Raw genomic sequence first — 21598 nt, forward strand, 5'->3', positions numbered from 1 at the left:
GCTGGAGGTATGGTCCAACCTTATGAAATTCAAGAAAGATAAATGCAAAGTCCTGCTCCTGGGAAGGAAGAGCCCCTGGCACCAGCACAGGCTGATTCTGCGTGCTGGGGGCAGCTCTGTGGAGAAGACCCTGGGGGTTGGTGGGCAGCAAGCTGAGCATGAGCCAGCAGCGACCCTGGCAGCAGTGAAGGCCAAGAGCTTCCCGGGCTGTGCAAACGTGGCCAGAGGCAAAGGCCATGGGAAGCGGTTATCTCCCTTTACACAGCACTCATTAGACACACATAAAATACAGCCTCCAGTTTCTCTCCCAACAGAAGAGAGATTTTGACAAACCTTAGTATCATTTTTGTTTTTAAGTTTTGTCTTGCGGTTGGCCATCTGATGTTGTCAAAGCAGAGTATCTTTTTCTTCTACAAATAATTTTAGACTAGTGATTTCTTCTGAAAAACTCATTATTAATATCTCTTACGCTTCTGACAAATAGAAGATAAATACTTCACGGGAAAAAATATATTCCTCTTTTACCTTGTTGTCTTAATTTATTAAAATGACTGCATAATATTAAAATGGTCAACTGACTCATAGCTTATAACATTTTAATTTCAAGGCCATCAGTTTTGCTAGACCAGATGCTATCATATGAGACGAAAATTCATCCTTCTAGACACTATCAGATCCTAAAATACTTGACTAAGAAAAATACTGAATACATTGAATGCAAGAATACTCCTTACTCTCATTGTTCTATTTCAAATCCTTATTGTGGCATAGGCTAAATTGTCCATTTCTCAGTATTCGTAATTGAAACGGTTTGATTTATATGGAAAAACTAATTTTTTTATTGGACTAGTTAAAACACATGCTTTAGCTGTCACATTACAGCACTCACCTTGGGACAGAAGCTTCTCTTGTAGCTTCTACTCCAGTTAATATTTAATGAATTTATATGAAGTAGAACAAACAAGAAAAAGAGGCAATAAAAGATTTGCAACATCAAATATACTATAATCTGTTGACTACAGCAGGGATCTCTGGGAGAAGATATGAGATCAGATTTTCCCAGGAAAAGGAGGAATTTTAATCTGGGAGTGCAACAACCCAGGTGAGTCCTGTAACCACTTTTTCTTCAGTAAAAGGACATCAGTACCTCTTCACGTGGCCCCTCTTTATCCTTGTAGACTTTATTTGTGAGATGGTCTCAGGAGATTTTGATTGTGTTCATGTCCAATGGTGATCAGATAATTTAACTGCAAGAATATTAGTATGCCTAAATCTGTTGGACAAGTGAGCAGGACTTTTGAGGATCTATATTTTTTAATTTGATTCTTAAAATTATTTAAGTATCTCCCATACTAATTGCCCAACATATAAATTCTATATTGACATGACTAGAGGCTGCATGACTGGCAAACAATTTGGAAAAGTTGGATGGTGTTGAGCTAATCTGTGTAACAATGTTCTATACACACTGAGCATCTGAAAGCTTTATAGAGATTAGCTGCTCAGTAGGAGGCATTAACAAGAGGTGTTTGGCTTCTCAGTTTGTTACATAACTGATGTGATTTCACAACTGTAATATTTTGCTTGCATTGCTGCCTTAGTGATTTCTGAGTTTTTTTTTTTTTTTTTCTTTTTGCATTTTTACTTTTCCATTATCTTTATATACCATAGAGAAAAATAAGTTAATGAGACTGATATCATATTTTGTCCTGAATATAACAGTCTTTAGCTGTCCTACCCTGCTATCACATAGATAATTAGGTGACTCATCCTCAGAGCGTCACCCATAATACTGATCCATTGTGTTGACCCTGTAATCAGTGAAGACTTGGATGAATATTTTTAGGTCAGTACTGTATTTCATAGATTGTCATGCTAGTACTGTAAAACTGAGGTGTGAAAAACGCACCTGATCAGATGATTACCATTTCTGATGAACTAACAAATCTTGTTGAGAAACCCCACATTAATTCAGTTATTTTATTATTTAGGTTATACTACATTATCATAATGCCAGGAACGATCATGTGCCAAAGATTATTGCTAAATTTTTTTAGCCTCTGGTGGACAAACCCACATTTCCGTGGGTTTCAGTGGATGCCATAGCTATCATGGTCTACTGGAAGAAGAAAGGTCAAGGCAATTGGGCTGTATTTTGTGTTAAGGACAGATAGTCATGAAACAAGAGTACTCCCTGGGATAACTAGTTGCCTTACTTGGCATGTAGCACAGGTTTGTCTTGCAGCTACCATGCAAAAAAGTTTTAAGCACAGTGTGAGTGAGAGAGGGAGACAGGTCTTTATAGTCTCGGATGCACTGTCAGTCAGACGTGATCTGAATCTGTACTCAATCCCATGTTCTCCTGCCAGCCATGCTAAACCTTCCTTCGGTTTGAGTCACTAACAAGAGGGAAGTCAAGCCCTAATACTAAGCCTTAGAACGACCTATGGATCACCTTATCATGAAAGGAATGAACCTGGTATACGGAGGGCCAAGCACACAACTTCCAGTCCATCAGTTTGTGTTCTAGGCATGGTTCTTCCTGAGAATGGGACAAATGCTGAGCCTGCTCTTGTGCCTGCACTTCAGCTGGACATAAAGACATAGGCAATGAGGACTGGGAAGGTCTCTGCACATTTAGGCTAGAGTGTAGTGTTTAATTCCAGTTTCTCTTTTATGCACATGTATTTCTGGCACTGAAATAAATATGACAATTCCTACAGTGAGACAAAAAATAATACAGCATTTTCCAAATGTCATTTGCAGGTATTTTCTTCTTCTGGTTTACTTGTAATTACTGAGTACTCTACCTGTATTCCAGAAACTTTTATCACAGACATACCACTCTGCTAATCTTCTTGGGTTCTCATGGACAGTTAATAATTAATATAGACAAAATATTTTAAAATATTTTTAAGATATTTTTCAAAGTTTTCTGTAAGATAATGTCAATTTATTTATATTGAACTCTATTAGAAAATGTAGAAAAGCCAACTGTATATAATCTTACTATATATACACATTAGTTGGCTGACGATAGTGATACTGGTCTAGATCTAAAATATTTTATGTATTTTGAAAGAAATTAACTGATTATATGATCAGATACTTGTGTAAACAACTAAGCACTTGGCAAATTCAGGCACTGAAGATGGAGGGGATTACTTAAGGAAATATAAACAATATGAAACTAGGAATGTGATCAATTAAGAAAGCAAAATTTTAACTGAAAATCAAGTAACACTTTCTGACAGTGAGACTTAACAGACTCTGTAATAGCATGCCTTATTAAATTGGAGATGTCAAATCATTTGGAACATTTAAAACCAGGCTAGACAGCAATAAAAATGTACGGTAAAGAACACTCATTCACAGCAAGAGTTCTCCTTCACTGCAGAGACATATACTAATGAACTTGTACAGCCTTTACGTGCTTTTTATGATTAACAGTGTATTCTCTGTAGAATTAGTTGCCATTTTGAAAATGTTACATTTTTTAGAACTCAAATGAAATAAAATATTTAATTATTCACAAATTCTCATCCTGGTTTTCACTAAAGTATTTTCATGTCAGAACAACAATATTCTGTAGTTTCTACTCTGAATAATCTTGAACAGCTGTATTTTGCTATTTTTCCATTAAGTTAAATATAATTTGCTTCCAGTCAGGCCACAGTCATTCCCATTGTCTCTATCAGATAGTGAATATTTAAATATTTTATGCAAAGAGTAATAGTTGAAAAGAAACATACTTACTGCAGAAAAATTGTTATCAAAGAAAGTAAAACTTTTTAGTTGTGTGATATATACTTATATATATATGTAATGTATTTTCTTAAATCATTTGATCTGAATTAGATGATGAATCAAATCATGGGTATGTAAAAGAGTTTGGAAGAACACTTATTTAAATAAAAAGTTTTTACTGTTGTAATAATTTATAATATTGACCAAGCGTTTTTTAAAATCTGAGTACAGGGAGATTATAGTGTACATGCAAGTTTAAGAACTGTGGACAGATGAGCTCACAAGGGTTTGACTGCAGCTCCTGATTCTGACTGCAGCTCCTAATTCTGCTTTGCTAGTTTTAGGTTGTATAGGGAAACTTGAATGAAGCTTCTCTTGGCAAACCCTCTGCTAAAGGAAAACCAGATGTTCTGATCTAGTGGCCTGATGTACCATTGTCTTTTCTGAGCCCGGACACAATCAGTGACATTCAACTGCATGTCTTCCTGGGCTTTTGGCATGTATTTTTGCTCCCAGGAGCAAGCAGAGCTGTTCTAATGTAGGAAATAGGAACGATGAATGATAGAACTGGTGAAATTTACAGTTTGTGTAGCTCAGGTGTGACCTGAGAAAGGACTCTGTCCATGAAACTCGCTGTTTTTTCTAGTGCTATCAGCTGACTTCATAGAAGAGGTTAAATCTCCCTAAAGACTTTTTATATATCTTGAGATCATCATTTACTCGACAATGCTATTACAAAAATTCACATACTTAGTGAAAAATTACTGTAACATTTCTTAGAATAGTGTAAATTGACACAGAATGCTTGAGGTTGAGGATACTGAGGACAGCAAATAACATTTCCAAAATGTGGGACCCAGGGACTTCCCAGTGCTTGGATCCATATGCACACCCTTGACTGTGTGTGAGCTCCAACCTTCATCTCAGGTGCCCAGGTGCTTACAAGTGATGCCTGCAGGCCCTCTCCTGCTCAAAATCCACTTTCCCAGAAGGGTGCTGACATGGGTGATGGGTGGCACACTGAGGCATGCACCGACTCTGCAATTTAGTACTCAGAGTAAGCCCAGCCTACTGAAATAACCATGAGATGGAGAAATTGAACAACTTGGGTTTAATTCCTATTCCTGTGTTTCATTTACAAATAACTGCATGTACATTCATGTATGAAATCCAGCCATCTGATTAGAAACATTCCCTGTGCAGAGTTCCTGAACTGCCATTTTTCCATGTGGGACTCTTAGGACATGTCAGTTTTGAGACTGACATTAAAATGACCTAAGCCTGCCAAGCTCTGGTAGAAATCAGTGAGACAGAAAAGTAACCACTGTTCTCAAATAATGGCTCCCTAAGACATACATTTGTTTACATCACGTCTATGTCACATTGCAGTTCATGTACTGCCTGTCATGTCAGTACTTGCAGCTAATAAATACCTTTTGTGTGTTTCTGCAATGTCTGGCACAAGGCCACCATCCAGATTGGGACCTCTGAGCACAACAAGACTATGAAAGGACAATAAATATTGTGGAACAAGCAGTTTCCCATAAAACAGACACATTCTCCTAGAATGAAGAGGTTTGGCTGCCAGACAATTTCAGGAGTATTAATATTGAATTGTACCTTAGGAGTTCCGCTGTTTTATTGATTCCCTTTCTTACTCCACACAGAAACTGCTTCCATTCGGGTTTGTCATAGAGGACCAGTATGTAGAAGACAGAGTCAGAATTGGATGTATCATTCTTCAGGAGAATGATACGATAGCCTATGGCTAAGCTGTACAACAATTTTCTTTCCCTTGGTGTGACCTAACAAGAAATCCAATGGTTTCGGTGATTCTTTGCAGGTCTTTGAAGACTTTAAGATCCATAAAGATCCTGCTAGTAGCCTTACTACTAGTTTTACAAATCCCTGAGCCTATAAATTCTAGAAGCATATGACCACTCCTACAATTTCTTCCATTCCTTTTTGTCTAACATTCATTTTCCCACTGTTAGTCCTTTAATTTAAGAAACCTACCTGCCCTGTCCACAGAAGGAAATGTAAAGTCCTTCTGATCTCCATTCCTCAAAGGCCTTCCACAGTTCTGTATCAGATCTTCACACCTTTATTTCCTTAATAACTCAAAACCTCTGTCACCTCTTTTGTCTATTCATTTTTTGCTCTAATAGTTGTCCTACTTCCTTTTTAGTGACATCTCCATATATGTTCTGTACAATGGTCTCATACATTTTAAAATACTTCTTTTTTTGGCTTTTAAAATGTCTTACAGTTAAAAGCCTTGCCTGTGCCGTCATGTCTGCTCAGACAAAACAGTTATGAGAATTCACGTTTCTCTGTACATAAATTGCCCATATGGATGAACTGACTGTTTACTAAACTTTTCCAAATATACATTTCTGTATATGTCAAGTTGTGAGGAAAATGTAATTGAATGAAGTGTAATAGTAATTAAGTAATTTAGAATGAAAATGTAATTGAATTAAAAGCTCTTCATTACCTGTGCTGGGAAATACATTAATTGCCCTAAAACTTTCTCCTTACTTTTTATGTTGCAAAATTTATTTCATGAGTGCAAAACAGTTTTGCTTTGTTTTTTGAAATTTTCTTGTTTCATCTTTAATCAAATAAGAAATTTGAAAATTGTGATCAGGCTCTAGCTAGGGAGTAGGGCATGGACTGGAAATGGTCAGAAATTCTAAATGTTATCCGGTAGGAATTGCAAAAAGCTCCCACCTTTTCCAACTTTATATTCAATTTCTTTGTCATAGTTTTTATTTTTTAGGTGTAATGTATAGTTAATTTATAGAAATACATGTTAAGCTACCATTTTATTGATGCATAGCATATATTTATGCCATTATTTTAAAGATTATGTTATTGTCAGTGCTAGAGTAGAGTTTGCTGTGGTGCACTACAGGAAAAATTGAACATACTTGTTTTCCATTTTGCTCAATAAGAGTTACAAAAACGCACTTATCAATACTGTCATTAGAGAGATAACATAGTGGGTGATTATATTTTTATGTGGAAAATCTCTGTGGTCACTATAAATTTTTGTACCATGATTAAAAAAGTGGTCATGATGGCATTTAGCAAAAGTAACCAAAACTCTACTCTTAAACTTTATTTTATCAGTAATACTCAGATGAGGGGAAGGCCAGGTAATTCAAAATGAGTTTGAGTTCTGTCCTTGTTTTGGCTGGGATGGAGTTAATTTTCTTCCTAGTAGCTGGTACAGTGCTATGTTTTGGATTTAGGATGAGAATAATGTTGATAACACACTGGAGTTTTAGTTGTTGATGAGTGGTGCTTACGCTAAGTCAAGGACTTTTCAGCTTCTCATACTGCTCTGCCAGCAGAGGCTGGGAGCGCACAAGCTGGGAGGGGGCACAGCAAGGACAGATGAGCCAACCTGGCCAAAGAGATATTCCATACCATATGACGTCATGCTCAGCATATAAACTAGGGGAAAATCTGGCCAGGGGGCCACTGCTCAGGAACAGGCTGGGCATCAGTTGGTGATGAGCAGGTTTTTTTTCATTTTCCTCAATTGTTTTTCTTGGGCTTTATTTCTCTCTCTTTTTGTTATTTTCCTTTTCATTACAATTTAGTAGTAGTAGTAGTAGTAGTAGTAATAGTAGTATTGCCATTATTTTTTTTTTTTGTATTATTAAACTGTTCTTATCTCAATCCACGAGTTTTCTCACACCTTTCTGATTCCGCCATCCCGCTGGGAGGCAAGCGAACAAGCAGCTGTGTGGGGTTTAGTTGCCAGCTGGCATTCAACTGTATAACAGGTTGTTATTGGAGATGATCTGGTTTTAATTTCAATGTACTGCAGTGGTTTCTATTTAATATGATAATATACTTTTTAAATAAATTTGCATGGTAGCTGCAAGACAAAACATGAGGTAAAATATTTAATCCATTGCTTTCACACAGAGCTGGAGCGTCTGCAACAGTATTTTGTCAGGGGTGCAACATCTCTGTCCTTTTTTCATCTCACATTTTTGTCATCTTGACTAGACAGCAAATTCTGTCAGGGTGGAGGTGCTTGTCACTGTGTGCTTACACAAGGCACAGAGCACTGAGATCATAAGATGAAATATCCCCTAATACAAATGATAGGATTTACAATCTTGAATCAATACATAGTCTCTCTAATCATGTAGACCGTGCAAATATCAGTGATTCCTCAGATGAATTCAAGAAATAAACATCATGCACTGTTGTTCTGAAGAAAATCCTATTGACAACCTTTACAAATGATGAAAGGAAAAGATTCAATTCAATTTCTTTAGCTAAATTGCATAGTTAAAAATGTTAATATAGTAAAATTAATTAGCCAACTTATAAAAACTCAGTTCCTGAATAAATATATGTAGCAGTGGGAGTAGCAGTCTGTTTTCCTAATGTTGAGTAAATCAGTCACAGGAGAGGTAATGCCTGATGTAATGGCATTTTTACTGGTCCAGTACTATCCAGTTTTGAAATGTCTGTGCAGTACAGAAGCGGAGACAGAATTTGGTCCTTGCCAAACAAGGAAATAAAGGTGGAACTGAGTCTGTTTTGAGAAGCTATTTTTTCCTCTTGCATAACACCTGTTGTAATTAATACTTTTCTTTACTTAAGGAAGTCTGTTATTCTGTACATCAGGATAAAGAGGACCTAAAAATATCTTGAAAGTATGAATCTTAAATATCAATCCTGTTTTATGAAAGAAACATTACCAAAACTAAGCAAATGTCAATGGTATGATTAATTTGCATCTTTTGTAGCCCTTTCCTTACAAAACTGTTGAGTTCAAAGCAGCCATCTACTTTTCTAGATCAAGGAATATTAACTACCCACTTTCTAGCCATATCTGCAAAAAGTGTTTTAGTCTGTATCCAGCCCCAAGCCAGGTGAGACTAACTTCTATACCAGGAGTGCTTGCTGTTGCTAAGCGCTCTGATTTAACCGATGTCTTTCACAGAAAAGACTCCACTGTCACCTAAGAAGAGGAGTCAGATAACTTCTGTCTGAGCCCAGGAAATAGAGTCCTTGCAACAGAAAATGAGATGAGGCATCAGTGATGTTGTTATACCAAGCACGTACTTGGCTCCAAAATAGATATTCTAAGTCAAACAGAGAGTTTCATCAGATTCATTACCAATCCTGTTTTGCTGATTGCTCTTTAACAGTCTCTACCCACAGCCCTATTATCTCAATGAAACAGTACACTCTTGTTTGCAAAGCAAGTTCTCTAAGTAGTAATTGCTGCAAGAAGTACTGCAGTGAAAGCTGGATCTATAAAGCCATTAATTGAACTAGCTTTGGGGCACAGCAAAAGGTGTCTTGGCCTGAACTTGGCAAGGTCTTTCCCTGGGCTGGCCTAGAAGTAGAATGTAAGTATCCTAAGTAGGTAAGAAAAGGTGTTATCTGAATGGAAATGCTTCATCCTCTCTACTCTGAAGTTAATATCATTATCAGTTCCAATCAGCAACTACAGCAAGTGTGGATTTTTAATATTTGGAAAATTTGAATATTCAGGGAACAGATATTACAAATCAAACATGCTGTTAACTCCTGAGACAGGAGCTACTTGATTTGAATTGAGTGCATGCTAAATCTAATGTAATCGAATTAGAGACTTTATTGTTGTAACCATGCTAACATATGGGTATGCCTGTCTTTTCAATATTGAATCTCTTCCCAAAACAAAAATTCACAGTTTCCTGTGCAGCTATTGGCTGATACATAGACCAGAAGTTTAATTCCTATTGTCTAGAGGAGTCTGAGGATTGAAATTGAGCCTCATGCTGAGAAGGTGCAGAAACAGTGATGTGATATATGATATGATATATGATATTGTATGATTGATATGAAGAGTGGTTGACCCAAAATAGTGAGCCCCCATGTGTATCAGTTTCTATGTTGGTAGGAGAATGCAAGTTACAGTTATTGATTGAGTTTAAACAACTAGAAATAATCATAAACTGAGTGAATGTTCCTCATGCCTCATCCTCATTTTTAAGGGCTACGTGCCTACGGCAACAGACCTCTACATTATTATATTTGCTTGGGAAATAAATCCCAAATGTATCATCTGATGCTCTTTTCACTCTGTAAGCCATAGACAGCATGAGGCTCAGCTACCTGAGAGCAAGGTACTGTGAGTGCAAGAGCCCTAGAACTACACCTGCTTGTTTCCACTCCTAGTAGTCCCACAGCAACGTGCATCTTTCCATGTGACTTTCCTGGTCACGAGGCAGAGCAGGTCCCACTATAAAAACAGGTGAAAAAGGGTAAGTTCTTGCAGCCTGTTTTAACAAGAGAACCCTTTAGTGCCAGCCATAACAATGCTGTCAAACTGATTTTATCCAGTCATTTCTTCATTTTCCTCAACACAGATATTGATAGCCAGAAGAAGGTGGCCATACCACCAGAGACATCAGTATGGCTTTTGGAACTTTTTGGTCCTGATGAAAGACTCAGTCCTCCTACAGTCCTCTGAGAGTAATTTGATGGCCTTTCCACTGCTTGTGAACATACTACATTTTTCTGCTGGCTTTATGGAGAATGGAACTGCATCCCCTTATTTCAGAGGAAAAATATTTTACATTTGTTATGTCTATAGTCTAAGGGAGTGATATCCCATCCAAGATGGTCCTCCCATCCAAATGCTCCATAGCACAATGAGTCTTACCTAGGATTCTTGTAGTGGTGACTTCTCATTTCAAGAGGTTTGGAGTATTCCTCTGTAGGAAATTCACTGAATAGCTGTCAAATATCCTTTAAACCATGATTTCTGAACCAAAAAGCCTTTTGTTGAGCTTTTATGAGGGTTAAACCCACTCAGAGACTGAATTTTTTGTAAAGATCTTGTCTCGGTTTCTACAGACACCTTCTGGGAAGCGTTTTCAAAAGATGAGAAATGCTCCTACTGCATTTGAAGACACCCTGTTACTCCAATTAGAATATGCCTAGCAGTTTTGCAATGAAAACTGGTCACACCTTTGTGAACACTAATGCTAAATTATGTCTTTGGTGCATAAGGGTTTGGCAGCTGCCAGCAGTTTTCACACCAGTCAACTCCTTGCAGCAATAGCAAACTCCTAGTGTCTACATAGATAACATTTCATCCTCCTTTTCTGTAAAGCTCAGTCCCTGCCTCGCTGAGGACTTTGAATAATTAGGAAACATGAGTCTCAGGGCTATATGCACAAGAATGTGTTACAGCTTAGGGCCAGCACTCTCAAGCAGTGACAGTTACCAGCATCAGGATAACAAGAATCCAAATTTGTCATACATCTGCTGTGTTTAATGAAGCACTTTTTTTTTTTTTTTTTTTTTTCTAATCAATAGCTTATTGTATAACTGCATCAAAGTCTGCATCTAACTGATATTTGGACCCTTTCCTCAAGTGAATAGAAATATTTTTATTCAATGATTTGAATAGGAACAGAATCAAATCCTTGAAACTGAAAGTGTCAAGGTTGTTCATCACTGAGGAAATCACAATACTCAGTAAGTTATAATTGGCTTATCCTAAATGGTAATGTAAGAAGCAGAGTGTTTTTTGAGATAATATTATGTGTAACTATTATACTCTTCCTTTTTATGGAACTTACCATTGCATCTCTATTTATTAGGGTAGTTGTTTATCCTGAATCCCTCTCTTTTATATTCCATGTAATGTCAATTTGCCAGTTATAAAAGGGGGATAATAGAATTTCCCCATCTCACAGTACTGCATAACTCAGTACTTTTACAATCTTGAGATGCTCAAATATCATGGTACTAAGGAAGTAATAATTGTTTACAGTCACAAAGGTAATAGAAGTGAGGATCCTTATATGAAGTGCACATTTTTGTTGGTCTTATGCATGTTACAGAGTTTATCTGTATAGTTACCACAGATAGTCATTTATGCAGGTAACCCAAGTCTCAATTTCCATGGTTTTGCACTTCCCAAGTGCTCAGTGAGAATCAATAATGAGGCTCTTATTCAAATATGTGAGAATGTAAACTTTATGTCAATGCTTAAATGAAATATCTGATAAAGAAATGAGGACATACTTGAGGACATACTTATACAAAGTAATCCTGATAGATATGACTGGATTTACTGAAAAATAAGAACTTATGGATAAGTTAAAGTGCTCAGTTTTGTCACATGGCATATTATTCTTGATGTCAAAGACATTCCTTTGTCTATATAGCATTTTTATAATAATCATTGCTGAAAAATATGGATCCATTAGAAAGAGTGTGCTGAGTAAATTGCATAATCTTCTTTTTCAACATCAATTATAGTTTTTTTGTCTCTACTACAAATTTCTTCCTGGCTAAGCCAAAGGCAGGATAGAGATTGTCACCAAGGAGTTTGTTTATTTTCCCTGATCTGCTTCAGAGCAAGAATTAATTGCTATTTATTCCTCTGCCTTCTTAAATTTCAGATTTTTCAATGTCATTTTTTTATACTTACTCGATAATATACTGTTTATTTGTATTTTTATATTCCAGAAAAATATACAAACTGTGTTTAAACCTGATGGTTAATATAATCTACTTTCACCTGATGGGAAGAGGCATGAGATCAGAGCAAATAATGAGACCTTAAATTTAGTTAATTAAATGAGAGCCAGTTGTTAGTGGTATTTCTTCATAATATCCTGATATTTACTGTGATAATGTTAGCAATCGCAATTGGGAAGACAACTCATCTACAAGAAGTAGATGATCAGGCACTTCTATAATTTTTCCAGGCAACACAGGGGATAGCTCCACCAAAAACTTGTTCACCAGCAGGTACAAAACACCACATATTTATACACCTTTTCAGCATATTCATGGTTACGTAAGTTCTTTTACATAAAAATGCGTAGAATGCTCGCTTCTTAATTTAACCTTTACAATGGTTTTAGCAATTACCTCACTTTATCCATATTCCTATTCTAAAGTAATCATTGGTTAACTTTACTGACTGTAATCCTTGATATTCAAATCAAAGAGGGGAGGGTATATTGATAGTAGTGATTAGCATATTCGTGCTGTTTCCTGAAAGTCATTATCATATGCAAATGTCTCTAACACATGCGTGGTTATGTTGGACGGGGGGTCCCCTGGTGGTCGTTGATAGTCTTCCTCACTGTGTCCACTGACTGCACATGTCCTTGCACATGCTCATTTCATCCTTTGACTGATCTGCCAAAGCAAGACCAGTTTCTTCTGGTACCTATTGTTTTAATTCAGAGTCCATAATGATTTCCATAGGATTCGAGGCAAACACACTTATTCCTAAGGATCTTAACATACTCTTTGTTCTCGTGGCCACTATAACTCTGTATCACCCATATAACCAGAAATCTAAATCATATTCTAAGATTCAAGTTATTTCATTAGGGTATTTGTAACAATACTTTTCAAAAATGTTGGTCTTAAAACCTGTGTGTTTTTATGGTGTCACAGTGATCTATTTTATGTTACAATTTAGAAAAAGCTGTCCATAGTCTTCACTAGAAAAACATATTTCTAAATCAGTGCTGTCTAGGAATTGTGATTATGAAAGCCATAAGGGGCCCATCACAGGTATTATTTTAGTTTTGCATCATGAGATGTGTCAGTATATACTAGGCACTTTTTGAAAGCTTTACAATGGTCTAGAATTTAGAAATTGTATCTACTTCCACTGAGAAAATCGGTACATTCTATATTTCAAAGCAGTAAAATATTTGACACTGAATAACAGATTCCATAAATAGCTATTCTAAAAGCCTGTTTCCTGAAATAAATCCTTACTGAGGAGGAATTGCAGTTACACTCTCCAGCGTAGCAAACTGCGGACGTGAACATTTCTTACCTTACAGAATTTAAGCAAAGCTTGTTTCTCTTTTTGTCTCTCAAGCCTATAAAAAGAAAATAGCTACAGTGTTTCACTGAAGATTAGTTAGACATGTTATTTAGCATTATATATATATATATATATATATATATATATATATATAATCCCATTGGTCACAACATACCATATTTGAAAACAAAGTCTCTTAAAGCTATGCTTTTATCAGTGGTAGGCATAATTAATTAGATAAACAGGTTATTGATGTATCATCAGCGACCTGATGACATGAGATACATGTATCTTATTCTCTGCTTACCTGAAGAACAACCTGAAAAATATTCGGAGTGGAAATACTTTTGAGATATGTTGTTTTTTTATTTAGCTCTCCCACTTACTCCTTATAGTTTAAGGCAGTTGACTTAAAAGATTTTAATGTGTTGCTGAGCATTAAAGCTGCAAATTTATTGCCTTATGGCAGGGGGAGGTGTGAACCCTTTACAAATTAGCTAAATACCTGTGAAATACCTTGCAGCGGAGGCCTGCAAGTTCTCAGATGTATTTATTGAAGTAATTCCTCACTCATTTTTCACATTATCAATTCTATGATAATGATGAAAGAAAGTAAAAAGAATGATATAAGATAGGGGCTAGAAAGCACAACTGGGCAAAAATCAAGAGGGGGTGACTAAGAGAGAATGGGGAAGGTATAAAAACTGAGAAGCAGGTGATAGGGAGAAAGGAAGATGATAGTGTGAGAGGTAGAGCCTTGATATACCATTAGAGGAGGGGGAAAAAAAATAAACCAACAAATTAAAAAGAAAGAGGTAATTACTGAGAATGGAAAGAAATAAAAATCCCTCTTTGTCTCTTCAATAGGCTTAGAAATATTACATTCCTTGTAAAATACATTGCTGTTTGAATAAACCTTGAAATGTTAATATAAGCTTTGTTTTATATAAGTACTCATGTGTAAAAGTGTATTGTTCATGACATTTTTAGAAAGCAAGTACAAAGGCTATTTCAGCACAGCCAATACAAATGTACTTTTATTTAAGTTAAAGACTGTAATACTGTATTTTTTTTCCTCAAAAAAAAAAAATCTGAATTTTAAGAACTTTTTCTGGAAAGCTGCAATTTCTTGAAGAAATGAGAAATTCTCAACATATTAATGCATTTAACATAAGTATCTATCAATAGACTGGAGGCAGGCAGCTCTGAAAATTTTGCCAACATATTAATGCATTTAACATAAGTATCTATCAATAGACTGGAGGCAGACAGCTCTGAAAATTTTGATTTGATGAAAAGAACAAAAAATAAATACAGTACCAATAACAAAACGTGCATAATTCTTACATCTTTTCCTTAGACTGGAATGGGACATCTACGTGTTACTAAAGAAGGCCTTCGTCTGGAAGGAGAATCGGAATTCTTGTTCCCTCTTTATGCCAAAGAAATCCATTCTCGAGTGGTAAGCAATCTTTCAATAATGCTGAATTAAAACAAATACACTTATGAACAGCTGAATTTAGGCAAAGTCCAGATATCTGCAATGGAAAAATATATATTTGTATGTGTGTGCACAAATGTGTTTGCATGCTTTGCAAGCATGATCATTAGGACAATGTTTTTGATGCTATGGCAGAATTAACATTTTTCTCTTAGACATGTGATAAGTAGCTCAAAAAGGCATTATAAAGGTCATTGTATATAAGCAATGCTAAAATTTTAAGACTATGGAGGAAGTTTTTCATTATTTTTACAAAACTTATTTTTTAATGCAGGCTTCCCTGTGAAACTGCTTGTTTTGATTATTCATCCATTGCAGAATAGTTTTAATATCTCTAAAATTAGTAGATCCTATTGGAAAAGTTATGATTTCTCTTAATAAGTGCAGTTTCTGTCACTTCTAGAACAATTACATTAAATGTATGGTATCTTTATATATGTATATAAAATCCACAAGACTAAATGGAAATATTTAGGATTTAATCTTTTTTACATAGGCAGAAAATTTTGTGATTACTGAGGTAAAAAAGAAGTAATATACTTGGTCGGAGAGAATATTTATCAAGCAGATTAAAATGGCATGGAGAATGGGTATGGTATGAATGTTTTTTACTGAAGTACTGGAATAGAGGAAGGAAGAGAGAATCTGAATTGGTTTTTAATTACCCGGGTGAACTCTGAAACTTATTCCAATTAAATTTTGGGGGGGCAATATCTGTTTCTGGACAGCAAAATGCGTATTTTCAGAACCATCGTCTGTAATCCAAACTCTCACAAAATAAAGCCCTGTTTTATGAACACTGTCATCAACCAATGGGACATTTAATTGAACAAAGTGCTATTCAGTGAGAATGAAAGCCAAATATAGCACTTTAATTACTTCAAACATGTAATCATCCTAACAAAGAAGAAATAGCCAGCTCTGAGACTTTTCTGAACCTAGGGGAAAAGTTAGTGTTTGTATCACTATAGCAAGAGAAAATGTGAATAAATTTATCAGAATGAGGTTGTTAAAATGCTTGATTACTGAAATTTAAGCAATGCCAACTTATTTTACTTCTATTAAGCCTTTGTTTTTCTCTCTTTCTACAACAAGTATTTCCAGTAGCAGGAACAGCTTTTACTTAGTGAAATTCCATTACTAAATCTTTATTTCCATTTTGTTTCTTATCCTGTATTCTTTTCTGTCTCATAGACAGTGGGAAAACTGTTCATGTGCTTAAATGAATTTCTCTTGGGGTTGTTTATCCAATAAGACATGTAACTTTTTAAGACCAGCATAGCTGATACTTAAGAAGTCCCTTTGCCCCAAAAAATCATTATGCAATGTTAAGCTACCATTCATGCTCTTTTAATATTCCTCCCAGCTCTTAATATGTGTTGTACAAAACAGGAAGAAGAAGGTGTGGCAGCATCTAATATAAGCTTAGCTGTCTAATGGCCCATTGTGATAGTTAGTAGCATGCATTAATTACAGCTTTCAGGCTACTTCATGTCTCTGCCCCCTATGAACTGATAATTCGAGATTTTTTGTTTATTAGTTTGCTTGCTTTTTACAATAATTGAACTCTCTAGAGGCTTAATCGCCTGTAGCTTGATCTCCTGAGTGCCATCTATATATTTATTCTCATGAAGTTGCTTATTTGTTACGATTTCTTTTTCTGAGTTTGTCTGATAGAGAATTGGGCTACTCACAGCTATCACAGCAGCTTTCTCCCTTGCCTTAATAGTTTTCTCCTTGCAGTCTCCTAACAGCTTTTCTCACTTAATGAGGTCTCCAAAGTGCCAAGAAAATATGTAGCAGAAAATCTACTTGGTGTGCATCATCTCTGGAGCCTATTACAAGTTTATGCCTTCATTATGAGTCAAACACAGAATTGTGAGCAACACCATTGCATCTCAGCTAATACATATTCATGGAAAGATAAAAAATGAGCATTTATAAATACGTTACTAGGTTTTAATTAGTCAACAACATACATGTGGAAGGTGCAGATCTAGAATACAGTTTATTTTCACTTAGATTTGATATTACAAATTACTGATTTTTTTTTTTACGTTAACCAGTGGCAGTCAAATAAGTGTAATAAAGATGCCCAGATTAGTGGATCATTTAGCACATGTACTTAAATGTAATACATTTACCTGATCTTTGCTGACCTTCCTTTTCCACTTCATACTAACTTGTTACCATTGTTTATTCTAACACACTGCTTACTTTTTTCCTAAGACTTTCATTATTTATGTTAATTCTGTTAGCTTTAGCTTTTTCCTGATATAACTTACAAAATGAGATTTGTTTAGTTTACTTGCTTAGTGAATTCTTTTGAGATAAGTTATAAGTTGGACTCCAAACTGTGTACTGCTTATACCACTGTATAAGTGTTACTAGTAAAATTCTTCACATAAATTGTGTTCAAAATTCTCAGGTTATATCATACTCTAAGCATTAAATTACAATAGGAACATGACTTGAGAGTGATTTTCAGGGGCTATCTCTTCAAGGTGCTGCAGAATCTCTCTTGATCCCAGCTACATCCAGCTCTGGGCCCCCCAGCATAAGGATTTAGACCTGTTGGAGCAAGTTCAGAGGAGGGCCATGGAGATGATCAGTGGGCTGGAGCACCTCCCTTATGAGAACAGGCTGAGAGCTGAGTTTGTTCAACCTGGAGGAGAGAAGGCTCTGGTGAGACCTTACAGCGGCCTTGCAGTACCTAAAGGGGACCTACAGGAAAGGTGGGGAGGAACTCTTCATCAGGGAGTGAAGTGACAGGACAAGGGCTAGTGGCTTTAAACTGAAAGAAGGTAGATTTAGACTAGGCATAAGGAAGAAATTCTTCACTATGAGGGTGGTGAGGCACTGGCACAGGTTGCCCAGAGCAGCTGTGGGTGCCCCCTCCCTGGAAGGGTTCAAGGCCAGGTTGGACGGGACTTGGAGCAACCTGGTTTAGTGGAAGGTGTCCCTGCCCGTGGCAAAATGGGTGGAACTAGGTGATCTTTAAAGTCCTTTCCAACCCAAACCATTTTATGATTCTATGAAAAAGTATCAGAAGCCATATATGTGAAAGAGACTGGTCTTTAACAATATTCCAGTAGTTAGAATCTCACTTATTTATCTAAAAATTAGTATCCTCTCTGAGGTCACAAGCAGGCAGCTTGCTAATACCCTCTTCATATTATGTATTCCCTCATACATTGGCAACTGAGATCTGCTCAGACATTCTTATCAGTTACTAGATTCCTGTCCTTTAGATACAAAGTATGCTTTAGTATGAAAGCGCTTGTACTGCAAAAAACTGCTTCCCCTCTTTTTAAGTCTACTGGTGTGTCTACAATTTGCTGATCCAAATGAGCGTGATCAGACCTTTTGTCCCCAGATAATTTTCTGATACTTAAAATCAAGTAAAGCCAGTGGCCAGCGTGATCTCCCTGAAAATCAGCTGCATTTAAAGACAATTCAGGTGGTAAGTTGAAGAAAAACATAAAACCCCACTCAGTGCCCTCCTCACAAAGTTTTAGGACCCTTACAAATGACCCCTGTCAGGTCTCTGGCCACAACCCAGTTTCATTACTGTCTGTTTATCTAGTCTGGTGGGGCACAGTGGGCAGTGAGGTCTTTCAAAACAGTTACTCATCTGTTCTTCAAGACAGGGAGAAGCTTGAGGAGATTACCAGGGGTCTGAAATACAGAGAGTTTGAGTGGGAGGTCTGGGAATAAGTAACGGAAATGGTGCAGCACCTGGGAGGAGTTCAACAAGCACAACACCAAGTCATGAGTTAACACAAAGGGATGCTTTGGTTTTGGTGGAGTAATGACATGAAATTTTGGATTTCTTACCATAGCTAGTCTGGACTGTGGTGAGGTGCGGTAGGAATGAATGAGGATACCAGTTACACCTGCTCAGCACGCCCGGGCTTCCACACGTAGCACAGAATGATGAGTAGGCACAAGGCTCGGATTGCTCTGCAGAAGTCCCAGCTGTGATGCAATCTGTGTGGAGAGTTAAGTTAAATAGGAGAGCCATTGCTTTGTGACCTTCAGATGTGATTTTGTATACTGGGACACCAGTTGTAGAGCAGCACAGGGTGTATTAGGCTCAAATCATGGTGCAGGGATGTGGACAAGCAGGTGATGCTGCTGTCTACTGATATACTTCTGTCATCCTTCTGAGTGGCGGACAGGGTGATGATATAATTTAGACTGATGCTCTTATCTGTACGGTACTCATATTAAAGTCAGCTTTGAGCTAGTCAGCCTGCCACTTTCTCCACCACCCGCTGTCTGAGTTTCTTGCCAGGAGAGTCAGTGTCAGGTGCCAAAATCAAACCAGAGCATACAGGCTGCATGGAACACTGAGGAAGTAGAATGCACATGCACGTTTCTCACAAAGTTAATATGACGGTATAAATTCACAAAGTGGGTATTCATACTTCAATTAAATGGATATCTTCTATGAGTCTCAGTAATGTACTGAAATGTAATGAATCTAGTACTTAAGCATTTTTTTCCAAAAGATAAAATGTTAGCATTCATGTTCATTGGTCCACTAATACAGATTTTGTTCACCTGAAGTATTCTCTATAATTTTTTTCCTATTTTAAATGTAATATAGTTGAAGTAATCAAAAATACCTGTCCAGATTATTTGATGACATCTGTGGATGTTTTTGTAGCATCAAAGCTCTTTCAGTGACTAAGTTACTATAAACACTAGACTAAATTTTGAAAATTGTTAACAATTCTAATTATTCTGTTGAATCTACATCGTGTTCTTTTCTCCATACTTCAGGACTCCTCATTGCTTCTCCAGTCAACACACAATGTGACTGTGAATGCTCGCAATTCAAATGGAGAAGTTACAGGCCGACTAAATGTGGGTAAGTCTAAGTGATTTTACCTTGTTCACTGTTTTGGAAACATTGTAATGAATATTTGCAAGGAGCTTTGAGAGTATAAAGCACTGAACACGTGTTTATTTTTTACTCTTATGGCCATATTTGAATAGTCCAGCTGCCACTCAGTGAGTGCCAACAATATATTTTCAATTCCTCAGTTAAGCATTAATTTTGTAAACATTTGAAGCACTTCTTGCAGAACACTTTTTGCAGAGTTATTTAAGAAAGGTCATTGCAGAAGTTACTCCTGTGTAAATATCTACTGATAGTTGGAATAGTTGCACATTATTTTCGAAGAAAATGCAACAGGACAACATGGCTAGAGAGATCTGTATGTCTCTCTTCATTTCCTAGTATTCCAGAGACTAATACATTTAAGCACCTGTCCTAAAAAAAAAAAAAAATCCAGTTCACAACTCAGAAATGTTCATGTTTTACTATATTTGGTAGCAGTAAGATACATTGGTTTACTGAGTGAAATCAATAGCTCCAGACAGATGTAGGTGAAAGATCTTGGCAGCAAGAATAAACAGACCTTACTCTTTAAATCATATTTTTAAAGGAAAAATGTCTACAATATGTGTCAGATACAACAGAATTTTTCTTAGTTCTGTTAAGATTTTTCAAACTTTATTTAACTTTGGGGAAGAATGTAACAATTATTTGACTTTTGAGAAAAATTTAACAATTTATTACCTTGTTTCTTCTAAGATCCTCATGCAGCAAAGCATAAATTCCTACTTTTTTAATTGTAAGACTAACCTGATATGCTTGAGTAATTTGCTAGATTGGGACCCAGATGAGCACTGATGAGCAACTTTTCCATGCTCATGAGACTGTGTAATTTCTGTGACAATTCCTGTTTGAAGAATTGTCATATCAATTCATTGAATATTTTGCAAGCTTCACTGTTTTCAAACAAACTTCAAGTAAAAAAATGTAATTTAAAGCTTATAAAGGAGTCTGCTATTACCCTTAAAAATGTATAATTATACAGTTAATCACAATTTGGCTTTTAAATGTTTTCAGATCTCTTTTTTTTTTTTTTTAATTCAAGCTATTCATAAATTAATTATTCCTCTTAAAAAGATGCCTCTAAATCATTATCAAAACATGATAAAGCATTCATATCTCATTTTAAACATGATAAAGCATTCATATCTCATTTTGATAATAATCAAGAGTATGAAATGTATAGTTTCATATTATTAATAAAGTTATTAAGTTAGTTTGCAGTAATTAACCGTACAGTGACCACATGACTAAAAATGAACACATCATATGGTCAAAATTTCTGTGACATGACACATATGCTGTTGATTCTTTCTGTTCCCTACTGTTTGTCGATGCCCATCACAGGACCAGATGTATATCTGCACTGTGGTCATGTCCCATCCTGCCTGATGAGAAGTTGTCAGGAAGTCCTTTGGGAAGGGCAGACTGCAGAGCAGATCACTGACCACCACACTAATTTTTCCAACCCAATCCCCGTCAAAGTCTGCGAAACATACAGGTAAAGTCACATCAAACAGTATCCCAAAGGCGTGATGGTTTGTTTCGCATGACTGAGAACTGCTTATAGGAAAGGTGTGTTATAAAGATGTGCATGTATATTTGGTCC

The 21598-nt window shown here is 36.3% G+C and overlaps 1 protein-coding gene across 5 annotated transcripts in view; it reads left to right on the plus strand.

Moving 5' to 3' along the window:
• SGCG (sarcoglycan gamma) overlaps nt 1-21598 on the plus strand; it is a 145144-nt gene that overhangs the window by 75673 nt on the left and 47873 nt on the right. For all 5 annotated transcript variants that reach the window (XM_042791922.1, XM_042791921.1, XM_042791917.1 and 2 more), the window contains 2 exons: nt 14943-15044; nt 19872-19959. In XM_042791922.1, coding sequence (XP_042647856.1) covers nt 14943-15044; nt 19872-19959 — 190 coding nt within the window. The remainder of the gene's footprint in view (nt 1-14942; nt 15045-19871; nt 19960-21598) is intronic.

Source organism: Tyto alba, unplaced genomic scaffold, assembly GCF_018691265.1.
Source record: "Tyto alba isolate M040663 unplaced genomic scaffold, T.alba_DEE_v4.0 Super-Scaffold_2, whole genome shotgun sequence".
NCBI lineage: Eukaryota > Metazoa > Chordata > Aves > Strigiformes > Tytonidae > Tyto > Tyto alba.